The 19,346-nt window shown below is 36.1% G+C and overlaps 2 protein-coding genes across 2 annotated transcripts; one reads left to right on the top strand and one right to left on the bottom strand.

Moving 5' to 3' along the window:
• Nucleotides 1-230: 230 nt before the first annotated feature.
• LOC119192485 (protein TANC2-like) lies at nucleotides 231-15,160 on the top strand (the record flags this gene model as incomplete). Its single annotated transcript, XM_037446299.1, has 13 exons — nucleotides 231-392; nucleotides 7,471-7,646; nucleotides 8,267-8,411; nucleotides 8,705-8,836; nucleotides 9,141-9,272; nucleotides 9,510-9,715; nucleotides 10,016-11,462; nucleotides 11,767-12,014; nucleotides 12,760-13,045; nucleotides 13,293-13,403; nucleotides 13,839-14,076; nucleotides 14,381-14,615; nucleotides 14,835-15,160. Coding segments are annotated over 13 exons (3,812 nt in total), but the record flags the coding sequence as incomplete, so codon positions are not given.
• A 2,812-nt stretch (nucleotides 15,161-17,972) lies between these two features.
• On the bottom strand, nucleotides 17,973-19,043 carry LOC119192484. Its single transcript, XM_037446298.1, has 2 exons — nucleotides 18,826-19,043; nucleotides 17,973-18,621 (listed from the first exon to the last, which is right to left on the bottom strand). The coding sequence occupies exons 1-2, from the start codon at nucleotides 19,027-19,029 to the stop codon at nucleotides 18,145-18,147; spliced, it is 681 nt and encodes a 226-aa protein (XP_037302195.1). The 5' UTR covers nucleotides 19,030-19,043; the 3' UTR covers nucleotides 17,973-18,144.
• Nucleotides 19,044-19,346: the final 303 nt, after the last annotated feature.

The following is a 19,346-nucleotide window of genomic DNA, read 5'->3' as shown; positions in this document are numbered from 1 at the left end:
ATTAATCATTCCGGTCCAGCCGATTTCTTGAGTAATTGAAATATACACTTTGCAGCTGGGCTTATTGAATAATCTATTAGATACAATTTACAACGGCAACACATTCACGTTTGTTCTTAATCTGTCTGCTGATATTAAAGTTATTATTTATGTCATTAAACGATTTTTTCAATTATTAATCGATTATATTGCAATCGATTTTAGTCGGCTAAATCGATAGGTGTAGTAAGGTTATGTTGCACCATTGTCTTCATTGGGCGTTCGATGTTATCCTACAGGGTTGCCAGAGGAAGGTCCGAGGAGTGCTGCGTGGCACAGCTTGGTGTTCAATAAGATCAGGTCGCTGTGGACGGCACACTCGTCTGTGCCGCAAGGCCTCAACCAACTGACAGGCACGGATCTAAAATTTGTCGGAATGTGGACTGTATTCCGTGCCTTCTACGGCCGCGTCAAATTAATTTTGATTTATGCCACCGACTACGCTAATACGGCATTAAAATTCAAAAATAATTACCGTTGATTAACGTGAGATCTCTATCGATATTTATTAACAGTATATTAAAGCTGCCCGTTTAATTTGGGAGCGTGTTTGGCGATATATTGCGTTCAACTCAATTTTGATTTTAAAATAGAGATGTGACATTCCGATTGATAATTACAAATCGATACACATTGTGTCCGATCGTTGCCCCTTAGAGGAAGCATCGGTATTCAGTCCACATTCTTTTGCATTCGATTCAGCACGGATGTCGCTCGATTCCTGCACATCTTATTGCCTGTTTGCATACATCTCGCAGTTGTCGCCATCTGACACACTGTTTGATTATCGTTTTGCATTTGTGTGTTTGTTTTCGTATGTTTTAAATAACTTGATGATTTGTGTTTATTCGTTGATTTATTTCGTGTTTACGAATGTGTGGTTTTCTTGCTTATTTATTAATTGTTTCCTTTTTGTTTTGTGCATATTTTAAGGTATTTCACATTTTCAGTTAATGTTGTTGTATTATTTTCTTACGAACTTTTTACTATACGTTTATGTACTCTAAACATGAATTCATACGTTCCTTCGAGGTCGAAATTTATTTAAAATTATTGCTTAAATACGAACAAGTCGAAGTCAACTACATTTCATACAAATCATTTACCGTATTCCTGTCTGTTGATAGAGTATTGATGGGTCGTTAATTTTGAAATGATTCGTAACATTGCATGTCACACAATCACGTATGATGCACATCGATAATAAGGGGATTGATAACAAATCATATCGATTATAATTGGAAATATTACCATCTCTAGTTAATAGTTGAAATAATTAAAAAAAATATATTGCATGCATTTGTTATTAAATCTTATTACAAACATTTGGGTTGATTGGATTTTGTATTATGATTGTGTATGCTCAAAGGATGATTGTATTATATAACCAATAAGGGTTTTAATATTTATTTTGAACACATATGTAAAATTAAGAATTTTATGCACCATATTCGTAAATTATAAATGGCTTTAAGCGTGTAAAGTAATTCACCTACTTAACAGCGCATGCGCACAATAATTATAATTTTACGAATTTTATGACAACCAACCAGTTTTAATATGGTAGCGACGATTTCAGTTCATGTTTGTAAATAAATATAATTTTAAGTGCAACTTCAACATTGTTAGCGAAGATTAAAAAATATTCTGATCTACTGTTAAACCGAATATATTTTACGTCACAAATGATTATACAGTTCAACTATATGTCGTCACAATTAACTATTATTTTTGCTGTCACTACGATATATTACCATATTACAAATAGAAGCAAACGTATTCTATACTAGTATGAAATAAACATAGCTTAAAGCAATAAACAAAGAAGATGCGCTACATTTTGCAACACTCCAACCAAACGACGCTCGACTAGCAATTGAATAACGCATTCGCGGCAATGCCAACGCAAATGGAATTAATTCATTGACAAGAAACCTTACTAGTGCGGATTGTAGGAGTCCGAAGGCCGTCGCTAGTCGTATTGTTGTCAAATGAGAACAAGGCGAGAACCGCCCTCGGACACTCGCTATATCAATTCACTGTATTTGCTTGAGACTGCGCCTGTCTGCCTTTTGTAGAACAAAATAATTAGACTATTTATTTTAGAATTAAAGTAACAGCGGAGGATTAAGAAACTCTTCTTATAACTTCTTTCACTTCACCTGATGGTAAGCGACTGATGGTGTTGACTGACGGGAGATGATCTTCCCACGCTGGTCGACACAATAACGCCGACTGTTTGAACCAGATATACACAAACTGATCACGGAACCCTACACATTTTTTTAATAATTTATTATTGAGAGAAGATAGTCCTTGCCACTAAAAATAATGCACATTAAATGAGTTCTAAAATCTAAATATGATAATTTAGAAACTTTGTATAAATACTTGACTAAAATCTTTGAAACTCCATTTTAAGCGCACACGCATGCAGGAGTGAATTTCGGAATCATTAAAGTTCATATACAGAAGTTCATAAAAATAATATGAATGTATATTATGTACAAATATGTTAAATTCGACAATCGAATTCCAATCATAGGATGACTAGTTAAAATAAATATTCGTTTACGTAACGATAATTTCTTATCAGAAATAAAAACACAGAGATCAATGTACTTATAAAATTATATTGGCACAGCTTCCTCGATCGTTTAAGAAGCTATTAAACAGAAAATGAAAAAATACAACATCGTAAAAACGTTAATTTTATTATTGTGAGCCCCGTGTTGAGTTTTTATTGCTTGTAGAAAGAATGCATTTAAGCTGTATCGATATTTATCGACATTCGCAGCTACGAACAAAAATATATAAAAACTGTACAAATTGGCAATACTTGAACAATATTTCTTTTGTTAATTCACTTCCAATTTTGGATGGTGTGTCGTAAGCAAATAATAAAAAAAAAGAAATACAATTAAAATGAAAGTAGAATAGTTCTTATGTCAATAAACCCTGTATCAAATGTGCAACATTTTAATCATCAGTTCGCTTAATTTCATATTTATATTTGGAGCGCCTACGGATATTACTAACTTCTCCGTTTTTGATACAATAATGATAGAACGATAAGATAATCTAGTTAACCATATGATAGAACAGAACTTTTCTGACTCTCTGCCCTATCGATTACCAACAGCAGAACTGGACTGCCGTTAATCAAGTCGATCTTACAAATGGGATCTGCCCTTGGATCTTTACCTTCTTCTCTGTCACCTTTTATCTTTGATTAGGAAAACAGTAATCAGTTCAGAACTGATAATTTATATATATTATAAAACAAAGTCCCATTTTCTGTCTGTCTGGATGTTATAGATTTTCTCAAAATCTACTGGACGGATTTTCATGAAATTTGGTATGGAGATAGTCTACGACTCTGGGAAGGTTATAAGCTAAATTCTATCCCGGAAAAATATATAGCGTGACTTTCATCTCGAATACTCCTTCACTCGGCCGAAACCGCGAGCAAAAGCTAGTAAGGAATAAATATTTTCATAGAAATTAATGGGGAGACGATCAAACTCTCATGATGAAAATAATACAGACATAACAACTCCACCCATTAACATCAAAGTAACAAACACGCAATTTTTGGTTTCATCAACTTCAAGTTTTTCTTATAGATCTCCCGGATGTTCAGTAAAGTAAAGACAATTTCCTGTGCTGACAATGACTTCGTAGTCTTGTGGCGTGGGAGAAAGTTTTTGTGGCTAGCTCACCACATCCAGGGACTAATGTAGTGTTTGATATGGTTTCTATGCTGTAACGAATCCAGAAATTTTAATGTAACCTTTTAGTCTAGTGAAGGTATAATGGGTTGAAGAATATTTGTGTGTTCTTTAATAGAACATGGTTGGATTTAAATCAGAGTATGTAATCACTACATTATAATTAAAAGTTATTATAATTACTGGGGACTAGAAAATACCCAATAGGATGATAAGTTTAGGAAAGTAATTTTCTATAACAATCTAACATTTGTTCGCAGTGGTTGAAAAACGTATCTTTACTAAATATTAGAATCGCCAATCGTATTCGCCATATCTCTTCGTCATATAACTATTTTATTGATGTTTTACACCATAATAATTACATGTGAAATCATAAATCAAAACTTAGAACACAGGCTCGAAACCTCTATAAAAGACATCATACAACCATTGTGCCGTGATACAGTTTTTTCCTTCCAGACTGACAGGATCCCACGGGAAGCCTGTCAGTCTTCCCATAAGACTCATCCGAAAACAATCATATCAATTACACGAGTAATGAGGCTATACAATGTACAGCGGATGAGTGAACCAATCAATTTGCTGACTTCCTCGGTATACATATTTATGATGCGTTTTTAATTGCATCTACAAAGATGAACGAGAGGGTTAGTTTGTTGGTAAAGAATCTTTGGTAGTATTAAATCTATTTTGAAAATTCTTCCGGTGACGGAATGTTGCTATCTTTTTTGATACAAACACACTCACACCTTTAATCACTGAAGGGTCGGCAGAAGCGCAACTGTTCCACCTAATTTCCGCCGTACGTATCCTGTAATGTGATGGGCGAGTCTACGGGATATGTTTTTGGAAAATATGTTAATATTATAAATATTTGAAAATAGATTATAAATAAACGCATAAATCCGTAAACAGATTTGAATGTAATTGAGTATACAGATCTAGTCGTAAATCACCATATAGTTGTATATCAAGATTTAATTCCCAGACAGGTCTTTCATGCCTGTACTTTACAGCAAAATCTGCTAAAACTATTACCAATCTTAAATTGCACTCCAAAATTACTTTGACCTAAAGAACAGATTTACATCACTGTAAATCATTGTTCACTGATTCATCTATCTCTATCCACTTGATCTAACCAATAAATGTAAGACGCAACCCCTTTCCATCCTTTGATAGTAGAACAATAGTATCTTTCCCGGAATTTAAATGGCCGCGTATCATAAACTGTTATTCCAGCGAATTCACCAACAATAGATCTTTGTCCACTCCGAGAATCGGGCAACTAAAGCAGCGATTGTTATGCTTATGAGTAAACAAAGTTCCAGTCACTAGTTGATAGGTTTCTCGTATGCGAGAATCATGGTACAGTCAACATATTCAAAATTTCAAATTTCCTTTAAACTTTGCGTCCTTATAATTTGTCACTGAATATAAATTTAAAAAGGTTAAGTTTATTTTTGATACAGAAAAATAATATTTCAATTGAAGTTAATGCGTAGAAGCCTATACAGTTTTGAATTAGTTCAGCTAATTTTGAGGCTGACTGTACATGCTTTATCTATGGCTTTAAGCAAGTGTGTTACGATTTAAAAAAAAATGTAAAATATGTATAGGATAATTTTAGATTAACGAGGCGTGGTACTAATCAGGTTTACAGCGTTTTATAAATCAAAATTATGGAGTTTTTTAAAATAGTTAGCATCTACGATCACTCCAGACAAAGGGTCATACCATGAAGTACTTGTAAAAAAAACATATATAAAAGTAATTAGTAGGGATAATTATACAGGGTCATTTTGACATAGCATTACTAAATGCTCTATCAAAATGTCTCATGAACAATCAGAAAAGTAAAACTGAGATTTTTGTTGAAAATAGTCGTTATTCATGGATAATTTTTGGCACAATGTCATCAATGATAAAGACGAATATATGATTTAATTTAGCTAAGAATTTAGCAACGTTAAACCAATAAAACAATACCTAGATCTGTTACATGACAGTCGCGTGTTCGCTGGCCACGTAAAGCGAGTATCGTATTGTCACGGAACAGTTGTGGTTCCCACGACGCGATAGTTTCCGCAGGTGGCTCGCATCTCCACTTACACCGCAGGACTGGCCTTCCGCGGCTTCAGTCTTGACCTTCGTTATATAAAGCTTTTGCATGCGAGTTTGCTCGCGAAGTATAGAGTAAGACTAATCAAGTTATTGTTAGCTTTCGCCTGCGACTACGTCCGAGGGAAAATTTTATCCAGGGGAAATGTTGTCCCGAGATAAAAGTAGTCTATAACACTTAGGAGTAATGTAAATGAGCTACATATTAGTGAAAAAAAAATCATAATCTGTATAGTCATCATCATCATCAGCCCTGTATTATATACTGTGCCACTATTGGGCACGGGCCTCCTCTACTACTGAGAGGATTAGGCTTTAGTCTGCCACGCTGACCTAGTGCGGATTGGTAGACTTCACACACCATCGAAATTCCTATAGAGAACTTCTTAGGTATGCAGGTTTCCTCACGATGTTTTCCTTCACGGTTAAAGCAAGCGATAATTCACAAAGAATACGCACATCGTTGTTATTTTTTTAGAAAAGTTAAAGGTGGAATTTGACCCTGCAGAGATTCGTCTTGGCTGTCCGTTCACAACCAACTAGGCTATCGCGGCACGTAATCTGTTTAGTCTTAATCGCGTTCAAACAAGTAAACAAACTAAAAACAAAAACACCTTAAAGTGTCATGTATATGACAAGCCAAAATTCATGTCTGCTAGGTCACCAGTCACCAATTGCGTAACAACGTATATTTAATTGCCAGTTGACTAATAACCCCGTGGGACAGACATTAAGAGTTAATTTCGCTTAATTAATTCACTTCCCGGCGAAGCATAAAAATGTAATTTCTAATTTAACATACAATGTGGCTTAGAGATCGGTAAGGCGATTTAAAAACCAAATATGGATCGTAAAAACAAAAAGAAATGTGAATTTTTATTTCCCATGGTAACTTTCATGAAAACAATGAAGAACAAATGTATGTAGGAGGTAATTTATGGATTTTTTCGATTACTATAAAAGCGAGGGTTACATGTAGTCGCTATTTTATGTTGTTTACATACAATAGGGAAATACAATTGATAGACAATGAGCTTTATTTCCAGAGTTAGAAATCTTTATGAAAAAACCTATTCATTAAAAAAAATGTAGCCAATACTTTCAAAGTTAGTTGGGGTTTGCTGTAGTTAATATATGTGTAGATACTTTTTTTTTCTATATTATTATTGTGTGTGAATAATGCACGAGTGAATTTGCATGTATTTTATATTGGTTTGAAGTGTGGTTTAGGACGGAAATTTTATAAACAGAAAAAAAATTAACACTAATGCCCCGCATAACTACCAACATAAAAGAATAAGAAACCAAAATAAATGTCATAAAATGTCTTCCATTCGTTACTGTAAACTTATTGCCAATTTTAAATATGAGTGTTTTTTATTGTCAGCATAACTTTATGGCCTTGCATTTCTTTTGCCTTTAGTGTGCAATTTCGTAGGTACTTTGGTTTTTGTTTTATGGCCTTATAAAATTAGAATAGATCTACGTCTGCATCAACTAGCGTATTGTCATGTTCTTTCGCAGTAGACTATACAACACTGATAACAAATATGATAGTAATAATTATCTCTTACAGATGATGAGGGTGGTCACATCAAGCAAGGATACGAGTCGCGGCGGCAGAATGACCTGTACATGAGGCTTGGCTTGCTGCTCAGGGATGGGCGAGGGTCCAGGAACAAGGCTAGAGACAGCTGCACTTCCCTGGCATGCCTTGACGCTCATACCCTCGCCTCTCATAATACTAGCCCGGTAAGTATAACTTCTATTGCTAAATTCTGTATTCGATGGTCTTCTGGAATTCAATCAGTATTAGTTGATAAGTTTTTAAGGAATCTAACGTTGATTTCTTTGTCGTACGACAAAGTTTGTATTGTATGGCAAAAATTACATTATAGTAATGAATATTAATAATAATAATATCAGCTCTGTATTATATACTTGCCCACTGCTGAGCACGGGCCTCCTCTACTACTGAGAGGGATTAGGCCTTAGTCCACCACGCTGGCCTAGTGCGGATTGGTAGACTTCACACAGCTTCGAAATTCCTATAGCGAACTTCTCAGATGTACAGGATTCCTCACGGTGTTTTCCTTCACCGTTAAAGCGAACGATAAATTCACAAAAAATACACACATAATTTTATAGAAAAGTCAGAGGTGTGTGCCCTTGGGATTTGAACCTGCGGACATTCGTCTCGGCAGTCCGTTCCATAGCCAACTAGGCTATCGCCGCTTGAATATTATGTAATTAAATATCTTGATGGTGACGTTGTTTTTTATGATATTTCTCATCAGGCAAGTAGCACCAATGTAAGTTTCATAAGTATAGAATTCCAAAAATATAAAATCAACCAGCACGTGTATTATCAGGTGTCAACCCTCACTGGTTCATCGGAAGTGGACGCTACAACGCCTCTGGGACGGGATTCCCTCGGCTCCTTAGCGTCCATGAGCTTATCAGCGGCCAGCAACTGCTCATCATCAAGTCCGGGCAGCAGACGACATTCAGTTAATGGTAAGTGAATATTATAAGGTAGTGGGTGATTAAATTATTGTTCTTGAAGATATTAGTGATTATGGGTGATGAAAGGATGTCTAAGACGTATCGTCAATTGTAAATTTCTTTGATAAGCTTACATAGCCCTCATCGTTTCCAATCGCTATAAATAGTTTTTCTATTCATGTGTTAGTTTCATTAACAAAGGATCATTAAACCTTAACTTCGCCCATAAACATAAATTTACTTAGTGTACATTAACAGATAAAAAAACAGTTGATCGATAATTTCAAGATGTCAATTAATTACAGCATTACAAAGCGGCAGATCAGATGAGCTGACGCGAATGTCCAGTGGTTTCTTCAAGGGAAGAAAGACGGCCGCTCGACGGTCTGCTAGGGTCAGCAGTAAACAGTCTTCCACTTCTTCTGAGACCAAAAAAGGTAAGAAGCAAAAGATAAAATCAAAACGTTGAAAGGCATAAAATAAATACTTTACTATATGTATTATATGTACTACCACCGTTTGCTTATATTGTGCGCTATCAACTCCTCAAAAAACTCAGAAAATTTTCATTTGTATGTATTCTGTGTAGCGTGTAATTCGTTGGTTTATGGTTATGCTATTTTATATAATTCTATCTTCTTCGTATCTTGTAAGTTTTTAGAAGATTTTAGATTGAAAAAGCTTCAATGTTGATATTTGTGCGTAAGATTTTGATTACATCTTATATTCTGTATTCTACAGTCCACCCATCACCTCAACTCACGCTGCGGCCACTATTCTTCGAAGTGCCGTCAACAGACAACCGCGGCCACTTCTCCGGCAGACAGTGGCTCATCAGGGACATGGAGAAGGCTCTCGAATCCAGTGCCTCGGGTTGGTATCTTTGATTTTCAGTTTAAGTTAGTAAGTTATTTTATTTCGAAAACGAAATCTTTAAATGATTTTGATTGATAAATTTTTCAACAAATTTTTAACATCTATCATAAAAAATCCAACATCAATATTTTCATTTTCTAAATAGTGTCATTAAATAAATCTCAATTGTTCTCATGTAACTCCGCAATGTATCATAATTATGAATCCTATATTTAATGTTATTCCTTTCAATAGGTATCCTAGTGTCAGGATGTCCAGGGACAGGAAAGACGGCGTTGATCCTGCAGCTGGTGGAATACTCCTGCTTCGGCAGGAAGAGGAACTACGAGTATGAAGAGTTAAGGGAGCAGTCGGATATCAGGGAAATGCTGCCCGAGGAGATGACTGCCGGCATGTTCACCCATCTGGCTTCCCATGTCGTTGCATATCATTTCTGTCAAGTAAGTAATTGATTGAAGTTTTGGCAGTTTTGTTATTCTTATATTATAGTTTTAATCCAAAGATGTATAATAGGCATGTAATAACTTAAACAAGTCATTTGCGCTTTTATGAATATAATAAGTTATAATTATTACCTATTATGAAGTGTATAAAATTAATTATATACATTAATTAAAAAATCATTTGAATAACCACTGCTTCTCACACCTATATGTTAATTCTGTTATCAACATTTAAAACAATCACAAATTATTTAGTAATTAATTTTTCCACACATATAATTTTTTTTTTTATTACAGGCCGATAACAACAGTACTTGCCTGGTGGGTGAATTCGTCCATTCGCTAGCTGCACAACTGTGCCAAGCTCCGAGACTGCAAGCATACAGAGAGTATCTCCTAAGCGAACCACATCTCCTTGGATGTTTATCCTTAAAGGAATGCATAGCTGACGCAGATCTGGCCTTCATGAGGGGAATAATCGAGCCCCTTATCTTCCTCCGAAGAAATGGAAGCATAGATTCCACCAACAGCATCATCCTTGTCGATGGTCTCTGCGAAGCCGAGTACCATAGACCAGACCACGGTCACACAATCGCTTCATTCCTCGCAAGACATGTGGCTGAAATGCCCTCGTGGCTCAAAGTTGTAGCTACAGTCAGGACACAGTTCATAGACTTAACAAAACAACTGCCCTACGCGAGATTAAGTCTAGACGAGTCCGATAATGTCAACAAAGATTTATTGGAGTATTTTAACACTAGAGTCCAGGCAGCGCCTATAATAGAGACCAACATAAAATCATCAACTGGAAAATTGGAAGGAGTACACAATTCGGTGATGAAGTTCGCACAATATGTCCTCCATTTGAGCCAAGGCTCGTTTTTGTTCCTAAAATTAATATTAGATTTGTTAGAGAGGAGTCATATTGTGGTGAAGTCGACTAATTACAAAGTGGTGCCGATATCCTTGGCCCAGATATTCTTGTTGCAGTTCAATCTGCGTTTTCCAACTGTGCAATCTTTTGAGAAGGTCACACACATTCTCAGCGTGTGTTTAGCTGCCTTATACCCTCTTACATTGGTGGAGATATATTATTCTGTGAATTCTTTGTTAGTGAACACGTTCCTGCCTTGGGATGAGTTTTGCCACAGATTCGACAGCCTCACAGACTTCCTCGTAAAGAGAATTGACAATACGTACATGTTTTTCCACCCTTCATTCAGGGAATGGTTAATCCGAAGAGATGATAATGAGAGCCCCAAATTTCTATGTGATTTGAGAGCTGGTCACTGTGGCATCGCCTTTAGATTATCTAGGGTTCAAGCTCCACTGGACTCCGAGAAGTCTATGGAGCTCGGTCATCACATTCTGAAAGCTCACATGTATAGAAACTTGGGACCTGCACAGCTAGGGTTATGCCCTAGAGATTTACAAGCTATGATGGTAGCAACAAGCTCAGCAAATGTTGGTGAAGCGATTGCTAATTTGAGGAATATTTACACGCCCAATGTGAAAGTATCTCGCCTTATGTTGTTGGCCGGTGGATCTCCAAACCAAATTACCGAGTGTCTTGGAAACGCTCCTTTGCTGTGTATGTATTCATATCAAGGGATTCTGTCCATGGTTGGGCTTCTTATCGAGTTTGGAGCAGATCTAGAAATGACGAACTCTCAAGGCTGCACAGCTTTGTCGCTGGCGTGTCAACGAGGCCACACTGATGTTGCCCGAAGACTTATAGCTGCAGGTAATTGAATTATTTTTGCGTAATTATTAATTTGACATAATTAGATTACCTAAATGTAAAGTTTAGTATTTGTATTATCACAATTGAACCTTAGGCAACTGGACCGGGCAAAATAATATACTAAAGAACTTAGATAAAATTTTGCCATTGGAAAACTTAAGGTTTTCACTAAATAAAACTCGTAAATAATTTTTGTTCATTCATAAAATAATGCAACAATCAATCATTGTGCTATTCATTTTAATAGATATAATGAATCTTAAAGGTAAGACACCTTGATTACTTATCCTTAAATCTCTTCCAGGCGCATCGCTCAGTCACACAGACACAGCAGAACAAACTCCCCTGGTTCATGCAGCAAAGAATGGCCACCGAGACACTGTTATCTACCTTCTCGGCTGCCAGACAGGCAGAGACGATAGGAACTCCATAGAAATTGATGAAGGGAGCATAGAACAACTGGTACCTGGGTCTAGACACGCCTTAATAGCTGCAGCGCAGAACGGTCATTTGGATATTGTCGAATATCTGCTGGATACTGCTGAATTAATTGTGAGTATGATCTTTGAATCTAAGAAGGATATAATCTTTGAATATAAGGAGAAGCGGCGATAGCCTAGTAGAAGCGGAGATAGCCTAGTTGGGTGTGGAACGGACTGCCAAGACGAATGTGCGCATGTTCAAATCCCAAGGGCACACACCTCTGACTTTTCTAAAATCATGTGTGTATTCTTTGTGAATTTATCGTTCGCTTTAACGGTGAAGGAAAACATCATGAGGAAACCTGCACATCTGAGAAGTTCTCTATAGGAATTTCGAAGGTGTGTGAAGTCTGCCAACCCGCACTAGGCCAGCGTGGTGGACTAAGGCCTAATCCCTCTCAGTAGTAGAGGAGGCCCGTGCTCAGCAGTGGGCAAGTATATAATACAGGGCTGATATAATTATTATTATATTATTATGATCTTTGAATACAATTTACTATCTAGCAAATGTTTATTTTACACTCTGTTCAAAATTGATAAAGAAAATCCGATCTGTTGTAATTTTATAAATTTATTAGGTTATATATATCAATAATAACTCATTAGGCTCGGACTTTAGATTTGTGCCTTTGGATAACAGATAAAACGTGAGTTTTATTAAAATCGTAATGAAGGTAATTGGCAAAGCAGACTTTCGTAAATATCTAAATCACCTAAACTGAAGATGGAGCAGTTTCTTTTCGTCAGTCTTCTATACTTATACACTATACTTATTAGGTCTAGTTTGCAACTATAATTTTTATATTTTATTCCAGCCCGACGGCATATGCCCAGTAACAGGAGAGACAGCACTCACAGCTGCATGCTCTACTGGTAACGCAGCCATCGCCAATGCTCTCCTTATCCGAGGAGCTACTCCTTACTCTCTAAACGCGAGACAGATGTCCCCCCTAGCGCTTGCAGCCAAGAACGGAAGGACAGCATTAGTGTTGAGACTCCTGGATTCCGGAGCAGACGTGATGGGATCCAATGGGAAGAGTCCGTTGATACTGGCTGCAGCGGAGGGACATTCGGATGTCGTTGAGATGCTTTTGGATCATGGTGAGTTTTTCATTCTTCATATTTTGGTTTATTTCTATTGGAGTGGGAATATGTTTGATGCAACATAGTGTTTAAAGCATATTTCAGAAATTATTTAACTTACCTTTTATATCCTGCCGTATACCTAGCGTCAAATCTCAGAGATTCTACTGGATTCTGCTTCTTTAGCAAAATTGAAAATTAACTATGTCCCTTGATAATATGAAACATTTGGTATCGCATTGTAACTAGTTCCTTTTTGGTATAGGTGCTGATCCAGACGCAGTGGATAGTGACGGTCTATCACCACTGGGCTGGGCGTGCCTTCGCTCCAGGGTACCCACTGTGATAACACTGCTCGACAAAGGAGCTACTATTGGTAAGTTAGTTTACGCATTCATTTCACACGTTTTTTTCACGTATTTTTACGTATTAGTAACTTAATTAGTGCTCAGATTTTATCAGTATAACATTTAATAAAAGCTTCTAAATACGTATGAGGCCGTAACAAAGATATCTTTCTACAACCATTAATGCTAATAAAAACTATAATAAATGTATGAGATTGACATGTCCCATCGATAAGTCTATTGCTAAGATTCATATTATTAGCGTTAACTAATGTAAAAAAAATTCAGATATTATTGTCGTAACCATCTTGATCCAAAGAAACCAAAATGTATATTCCTATAAAAGTTTTGAAACTTATTTTTTTTTGTCACCGCATATGTGTAAATAAGTAGAATTAGACATATATAGATGTCTCTATTCCCGAAATATCAAAAGCCATTTTACAAATTCCAAACTCTTACAGACTTACCAGACGGCAGCGGCAGGACACCGCTCGGCCTCGCGTGTGGAGGATCATCAGATCTGGTAGAGATACTGCTGGAGCGAGGAGCGTCACTAGAGAGGGTCGACCATAGCGGCCTCAGACCTCTGGACAGGGCGATTGGACAGAGGAACATACAGGTCGTCAACTGCTTCCTGAGGAAAGGCGCCAAGCTAGGACCAACTACGTGGGTGATGGCATCAGGCAAACCAGAATTCATGTGAGTTTTGAATTAAATTTAATTAAATTGCTCATAAAACTTCATATTATAATCCATTTACCAAAAGTTTAAATTTGCATTCGTTATTGTGTATTACCCATTTTTTCCTTCCAAAACGAACGTTCCCTGATGGCTTTATTCTTATTCATTAATGGTTTAACTTCACCATCATTTAGTATCTAACAAAATCTACTTTCCGTTGATGCTTTATATCTTTTTATTCTAGTACATGTTAAAGAAATATCAAAGCTTTTAAATGAATCTTACTTATAATATATTAGTAACAATTTCCTCCCATCTCCAGGCTAATCCTGCTAAACAAGCTTCTAGAAGACGGCAACATGCTATACCGCAAGAACCGCCCCTCGGAGGCCGCCCATCGCTACCAGTACGCCCTGAAGAAGATCAACCCGCTGATCAGCGACGAGGGCGTCACGGCTCCCACCACTCAGCCCGTTCCACATGAACATGTCTCTGCTTTCGTGCAGCTAAAGACTAATCTACTGCTGAATCTGTCTAGATGCAAGAGGAAATTAAATGTAAGTTCATCATATTTTTATTCACTATTCACTGGGATATAGCTGCTTAAGTACAAAAGGCACAGAAGCCTAAACTAGACTACAGATGGGGCCAATTTTTATGTCCATCTTTAAATTAAATTAAACTCATTGTTACATAAAATTTAAAAAGTACGTACAAATGAGGTGATTGCTAGCAACGATAATAATTAATTAATAATTTTCTTTGATGACTTCCAGGAACCATCCGAAGCTCTAGATCTTGCCGCGAGGGCTTCAGTTCTCCGCCCAAACGCCTTCGAATGCGCTTACGCTATGTCCCGAGCGATACTTGCTCTCAACAAGCCCTCAGAAGCTCTCCCGCACGCTAGAAGAGCTCTACTACTAGCGCCATCTAACGATCTTTCCGCAGTCAGGACTTTGAAGGCACTTCAACAGGAAATACTGACGAGGATCAACACAGGCTCTCACAGCCTCAACGGCGACACTAGGTCTATGAGAAATTTCGATACAATCAGCCTGAATATGCCTTAATGTGATAAACTATCGATATTTTATCGACTCTATAAAAAATATAGCAATACTTATAAAAGTTTTTGTTGATTCATAATCAATCTCAAATGTTTTGATATTGTGGTAAATGGAATTATACTCAATCAAATGGATAATTTGGTAGTGTTATGATTGCTTGTTTGGTGTCGAATGAAACGATATATTTTGGTACATTTAACTTTTGTATGGTTATTGTATTATCTGTATAAACGAGAAAAATAAATTATGATTAAGAAGTAATCATACTTGCTGAACAAATCGATAGTCGATTAAAATCGATATCTACGTATTTTAATCGATAAATGCATTTTAATCTAAGAGGATTTTTATTCGCTTAAAATATTTTTACTTATTTTCAATAATCGTTCCATTTTCCTGTAGATATAAAGTTTATGTATTGTATGAGTTTGTACGAGAATAAATGAGTTTTTACAATGTAAATATGTAATCCTTACATATAAAATATATGACAATGTACAGCGTCGTAATAAGATTAGATGTAAGACTCGAATATTGTAAACAGTATAAATTTTCGCTTGCCATTTTATAAATTTGTGAAATGCTTTAATTTTTTTTTTTATTGTTATGAATTCCGAAAGCTTTTATTATGAAATGAAAATTATCAGCCAAGCTTAGGATTTTACTTTTTTATATTTCAAATTAGTGCCTATTATTGCAATTTAAAATAGATTACTGCAATTTTGTTATTTAAGAGATTTTGAGTTTAACTCATATGCCCCTTATCTTGCTTCGTTCTAATTTATTGAATATTTTTTTTTTTTGAAAAAATTGTACGTGGAATTTAATAGTTTGATTATTGTGAAGGTTTTAATGTTTGTTTGTTTGTGTTGTATGTATTTACAAATAAAATAAGTCCTTATGATTGTATGAATAGTGGATGTATTTATTAAATAATGATTTTAGTAACAAAAATAAAAATACAATAGAAAAATTATGGCAGTGCAGAGGAACACAATAGCATAGAAAAGATTTATTTCATTACAAAAGACAACCTTATGTCTTCCTATCTATGGATGGTATTTGTATAACAAAAAAAAATGCGAAACTCAAAGCTACGCGTGGATTTTTTACTGTTAAACTAATATTAGTCCAATGTTAAAGTACATATGGTTCGATACTTATTGACTCTTCCGCAACTTGTCCTAATCGTCTGCACTGACCATTATAAAAATTTCTTTCTGTTCCAAAACTTGTCTCAGCAAAATATATTTTCAAGACTGACATTGGTGACATTGCAATTGAAATTATGTTTAATTTTATACAAATAAGGTGTTATTTTAAGTACAATAGTTACTGTGACAGTACATATTATGTTAATTAAACTTTTTTTCATATTGCTTCAAAATATTTTTTTATTTTCCATCCTAGTGCATTTATTAATTTATAAGTAATAATTCAAGATAATTTTTTATATAAGCTGAAACACCCAAATTAGATTTCGGTGTAAAAGATCATATAAAAATACAAAAACAATAATAACAATGAAACCCCACGCGGAATTGATAGATCAAGCACACCGCCTGCGCCGCCGCAGGAACGAGCGGGACATGTGCGGGGGCGCGGGGAGGGGAAGGTGTGCTTTAAACAGTCGGTTGTAGTAGTAGGTATCAGGGAGCGACTGGCATTCGCCGAATTTTATTAATACATAAGGTAACCAACTTGACGAAATTTTAATATGTTTTTGTGATAAAATATAAGAATTGTTAAAAAAATTGTGCAATGGATTGGACTACTGATTCTCGACAAACTAATTTCACTCTTGTAATATCCTAAAAACAATGTTGTATAAGTGTATCATTAATTATGTCTATTAGAGCAGCGAAATAGTGTTAACAACTGATATTCAACTGTTATTAAAAGCTACACTACACACTCCCGGTGTGTTTCCTAGAACAGCGGTACCGTCATAAAGCGGCAGTAATACAGCGGTGAATGACGTCACTAGAACGTTGTAACAAACGTAAGCTAGATTACAAAAAAGCGGCAAAGTAGCTGCAATGATGTGTGCGCGCGCATATGCGGCGATTGTCTCAAGTTTTCATTTGGCGCGCGCAGCAGTGACATCTCAAGTCTCAACGATGGATACTTGAGTGAATAGTCACGAGCATGTGTAAATTCATTTCATCATTATTCAGGTGTATTCGTTACTCATCATTTACAGTTATAATACATTCGTTGACGAATTATTCACCAATATTCTAATTTATGCATAAAGTGGGTCGCATGACAAATGCTCCTTTTGTCACGCACGAACATGCCGCGCGTAATCAATTCGAGCCTTTTGTTAAATGAGATAAAAGATATAATTTCAAAGTCTATTTTATGCAACTCTATTTTGTTCCGATTAGGTTGTTACATAATTATCAGGTTATGTCAAAACTAATAATCTACTTGAGTTCAGTACTTTTGGTCCGATCTTGTATATTATAAAGAGCCAAAAAGTTAGGTTAGCTATAAAGTCATAGCGCTACGGATTCAGCCCGGTTGTCGCCCGATGTTTCCATCTCTCCGGATGGCTCAACGCTGGGTCGTGAACCCAACGTAACCTCTCAGTCGCCCTCTCTCCCGGCGCGACCAAAAAAACCACCTCCTTACATTTTTTGTGAGCTAAATTACTTTTGTACTATTTAAACTTTCTATAATTAAATATTTTACTTTTAGTACTTCTAAGACGCCATTATAATATAGCTCACTTTAGTTGTTTTTGGTACCCAACACCATTCTTATACAAAAAATAGATAAGATGAAACAAAACAATGTTCCGGTATAAAATATTTTATTTTTTTAATATAATTTTTTTTCACGAATATCGTGGAGCCCAACTGTTAAAAAATATTTATTATAAATTCCGTATTAGAAATTCTTATAACATCATTATTTTTGTACGTGATAATTTCACAAAAATATATACCTATTTATGGTTATTTCACAAGTTAAAGTACATTGAACCTGTACAAAATATTTTTGAATATCGAATTCAGGCTGTGGGTGTAGTAGTTTTTGTAGCAATGGTAGGATTGGGAGAAGCGGTAGTGGTAGTATTCAAATGAGCCAGCGCAATTTGAGTATGCAACCAAAACGGGTTACTTCTCCAAACACCATCGTTGGCATATGGTCGCGAAAGGTTATTTTGCGCTGGCAACCTCAAATAAACTGGAACAAGTACCAACGGCTTTTTAGGCACCGGCTTCACATCAATGATCTGGACTTTTGGTTCATTCTTGGACTTTAAAATTCCATAATCGTAGATTGGCTTTTTGACAATTTTGTAGTGTTTTTGAGATGCATGATTGCCTTGTGTTGAGACCGGCCAGAAAACGTGGTGGAAGTGGTTCAAAATTCGGTCGAGTTTCACCTTTGTTATGTTCTGCTCATGTACTGGGATGGAGTGCGTCATCTCTGTGAAGACTTTAGCGCACTGCGGCGTGTCCTTCCTTCTTGATACTGGGCATGTCTGTGAAAACAAAAATACATAGTGAAGTGTGTTTGGGAATAAGGATATCTATCGCACAGATGCAGTTTGACAACAAATTGTGAATCATCTCAACACCACTTACAAATCAAACATAACTATTGCGTTTCTAATAACGATTCGTTGACAACTTCAATAGACATTTTGGATACCATTTACTAATCTACCAATAGGAAAAAAACTCACCATAATCATAGCGTCAAGGAGATTCAACAGTTTCTTAGGCGAGTTGCAATAGTCCCTGTATAGAGGTATGTTGGTAAAGGCGCCGAGGTAGACATCAGTCCATGGCTTCCACTCGTCGAAGCCGTTGCTGAACTTGCGGATGCGGTCTTTCATCTGGAAGTGGTCCATGAAGCCGTACCTGCTGAGGACGCCCATCTTGCCCATAAGACATCCTGTGGGTGCGGGGGTTTTGGTCTATGCACTGAAAAAAATAATCTAATTTAAAGTATTAATCTTCTTATCTATATCTATACTATTATATAAAGCTGAAGAGTTTGTTTGTTTGAACGCGCTAATCTCAGGAACTGCCGGTTCGAATTGAAAAATTCTTTTAGTGTTGGATAGCACATTTATCGAGGATGGCTATAGGCTAGTTATGTATACTTATAATTCCGAATTTTGACAAAATGTTTGTTAGAAGTAAACGTAGAAACCGGTGAATCGATTTGAATGAAATTTGGTGCTCTAATGTTCCGATTAAG

The sequence above is a fragment of the Manduca sexta genome, unplaced genomic scaffold (genome assembly GCF_014839805.1).
Source record: "Manduca sexta isolate Smith_Timp_Sample1 unplaced genomic scaffold, JHU_Msex_v1.0 HiC_scaffold_2828, whole genome shotgun sequence".
Taxonomy (NCBI): Eukaryota; Metazoa; Arthropoda; class Insecta; order Lepidoptera; family Sphingidae; genus Manduca; species Manduca sexta.
The sequence above is the reverse complement of the archived record's forward strand: the minus strand, read 5'-3'. Positions and strand labels throughout refer to the sequence as shown.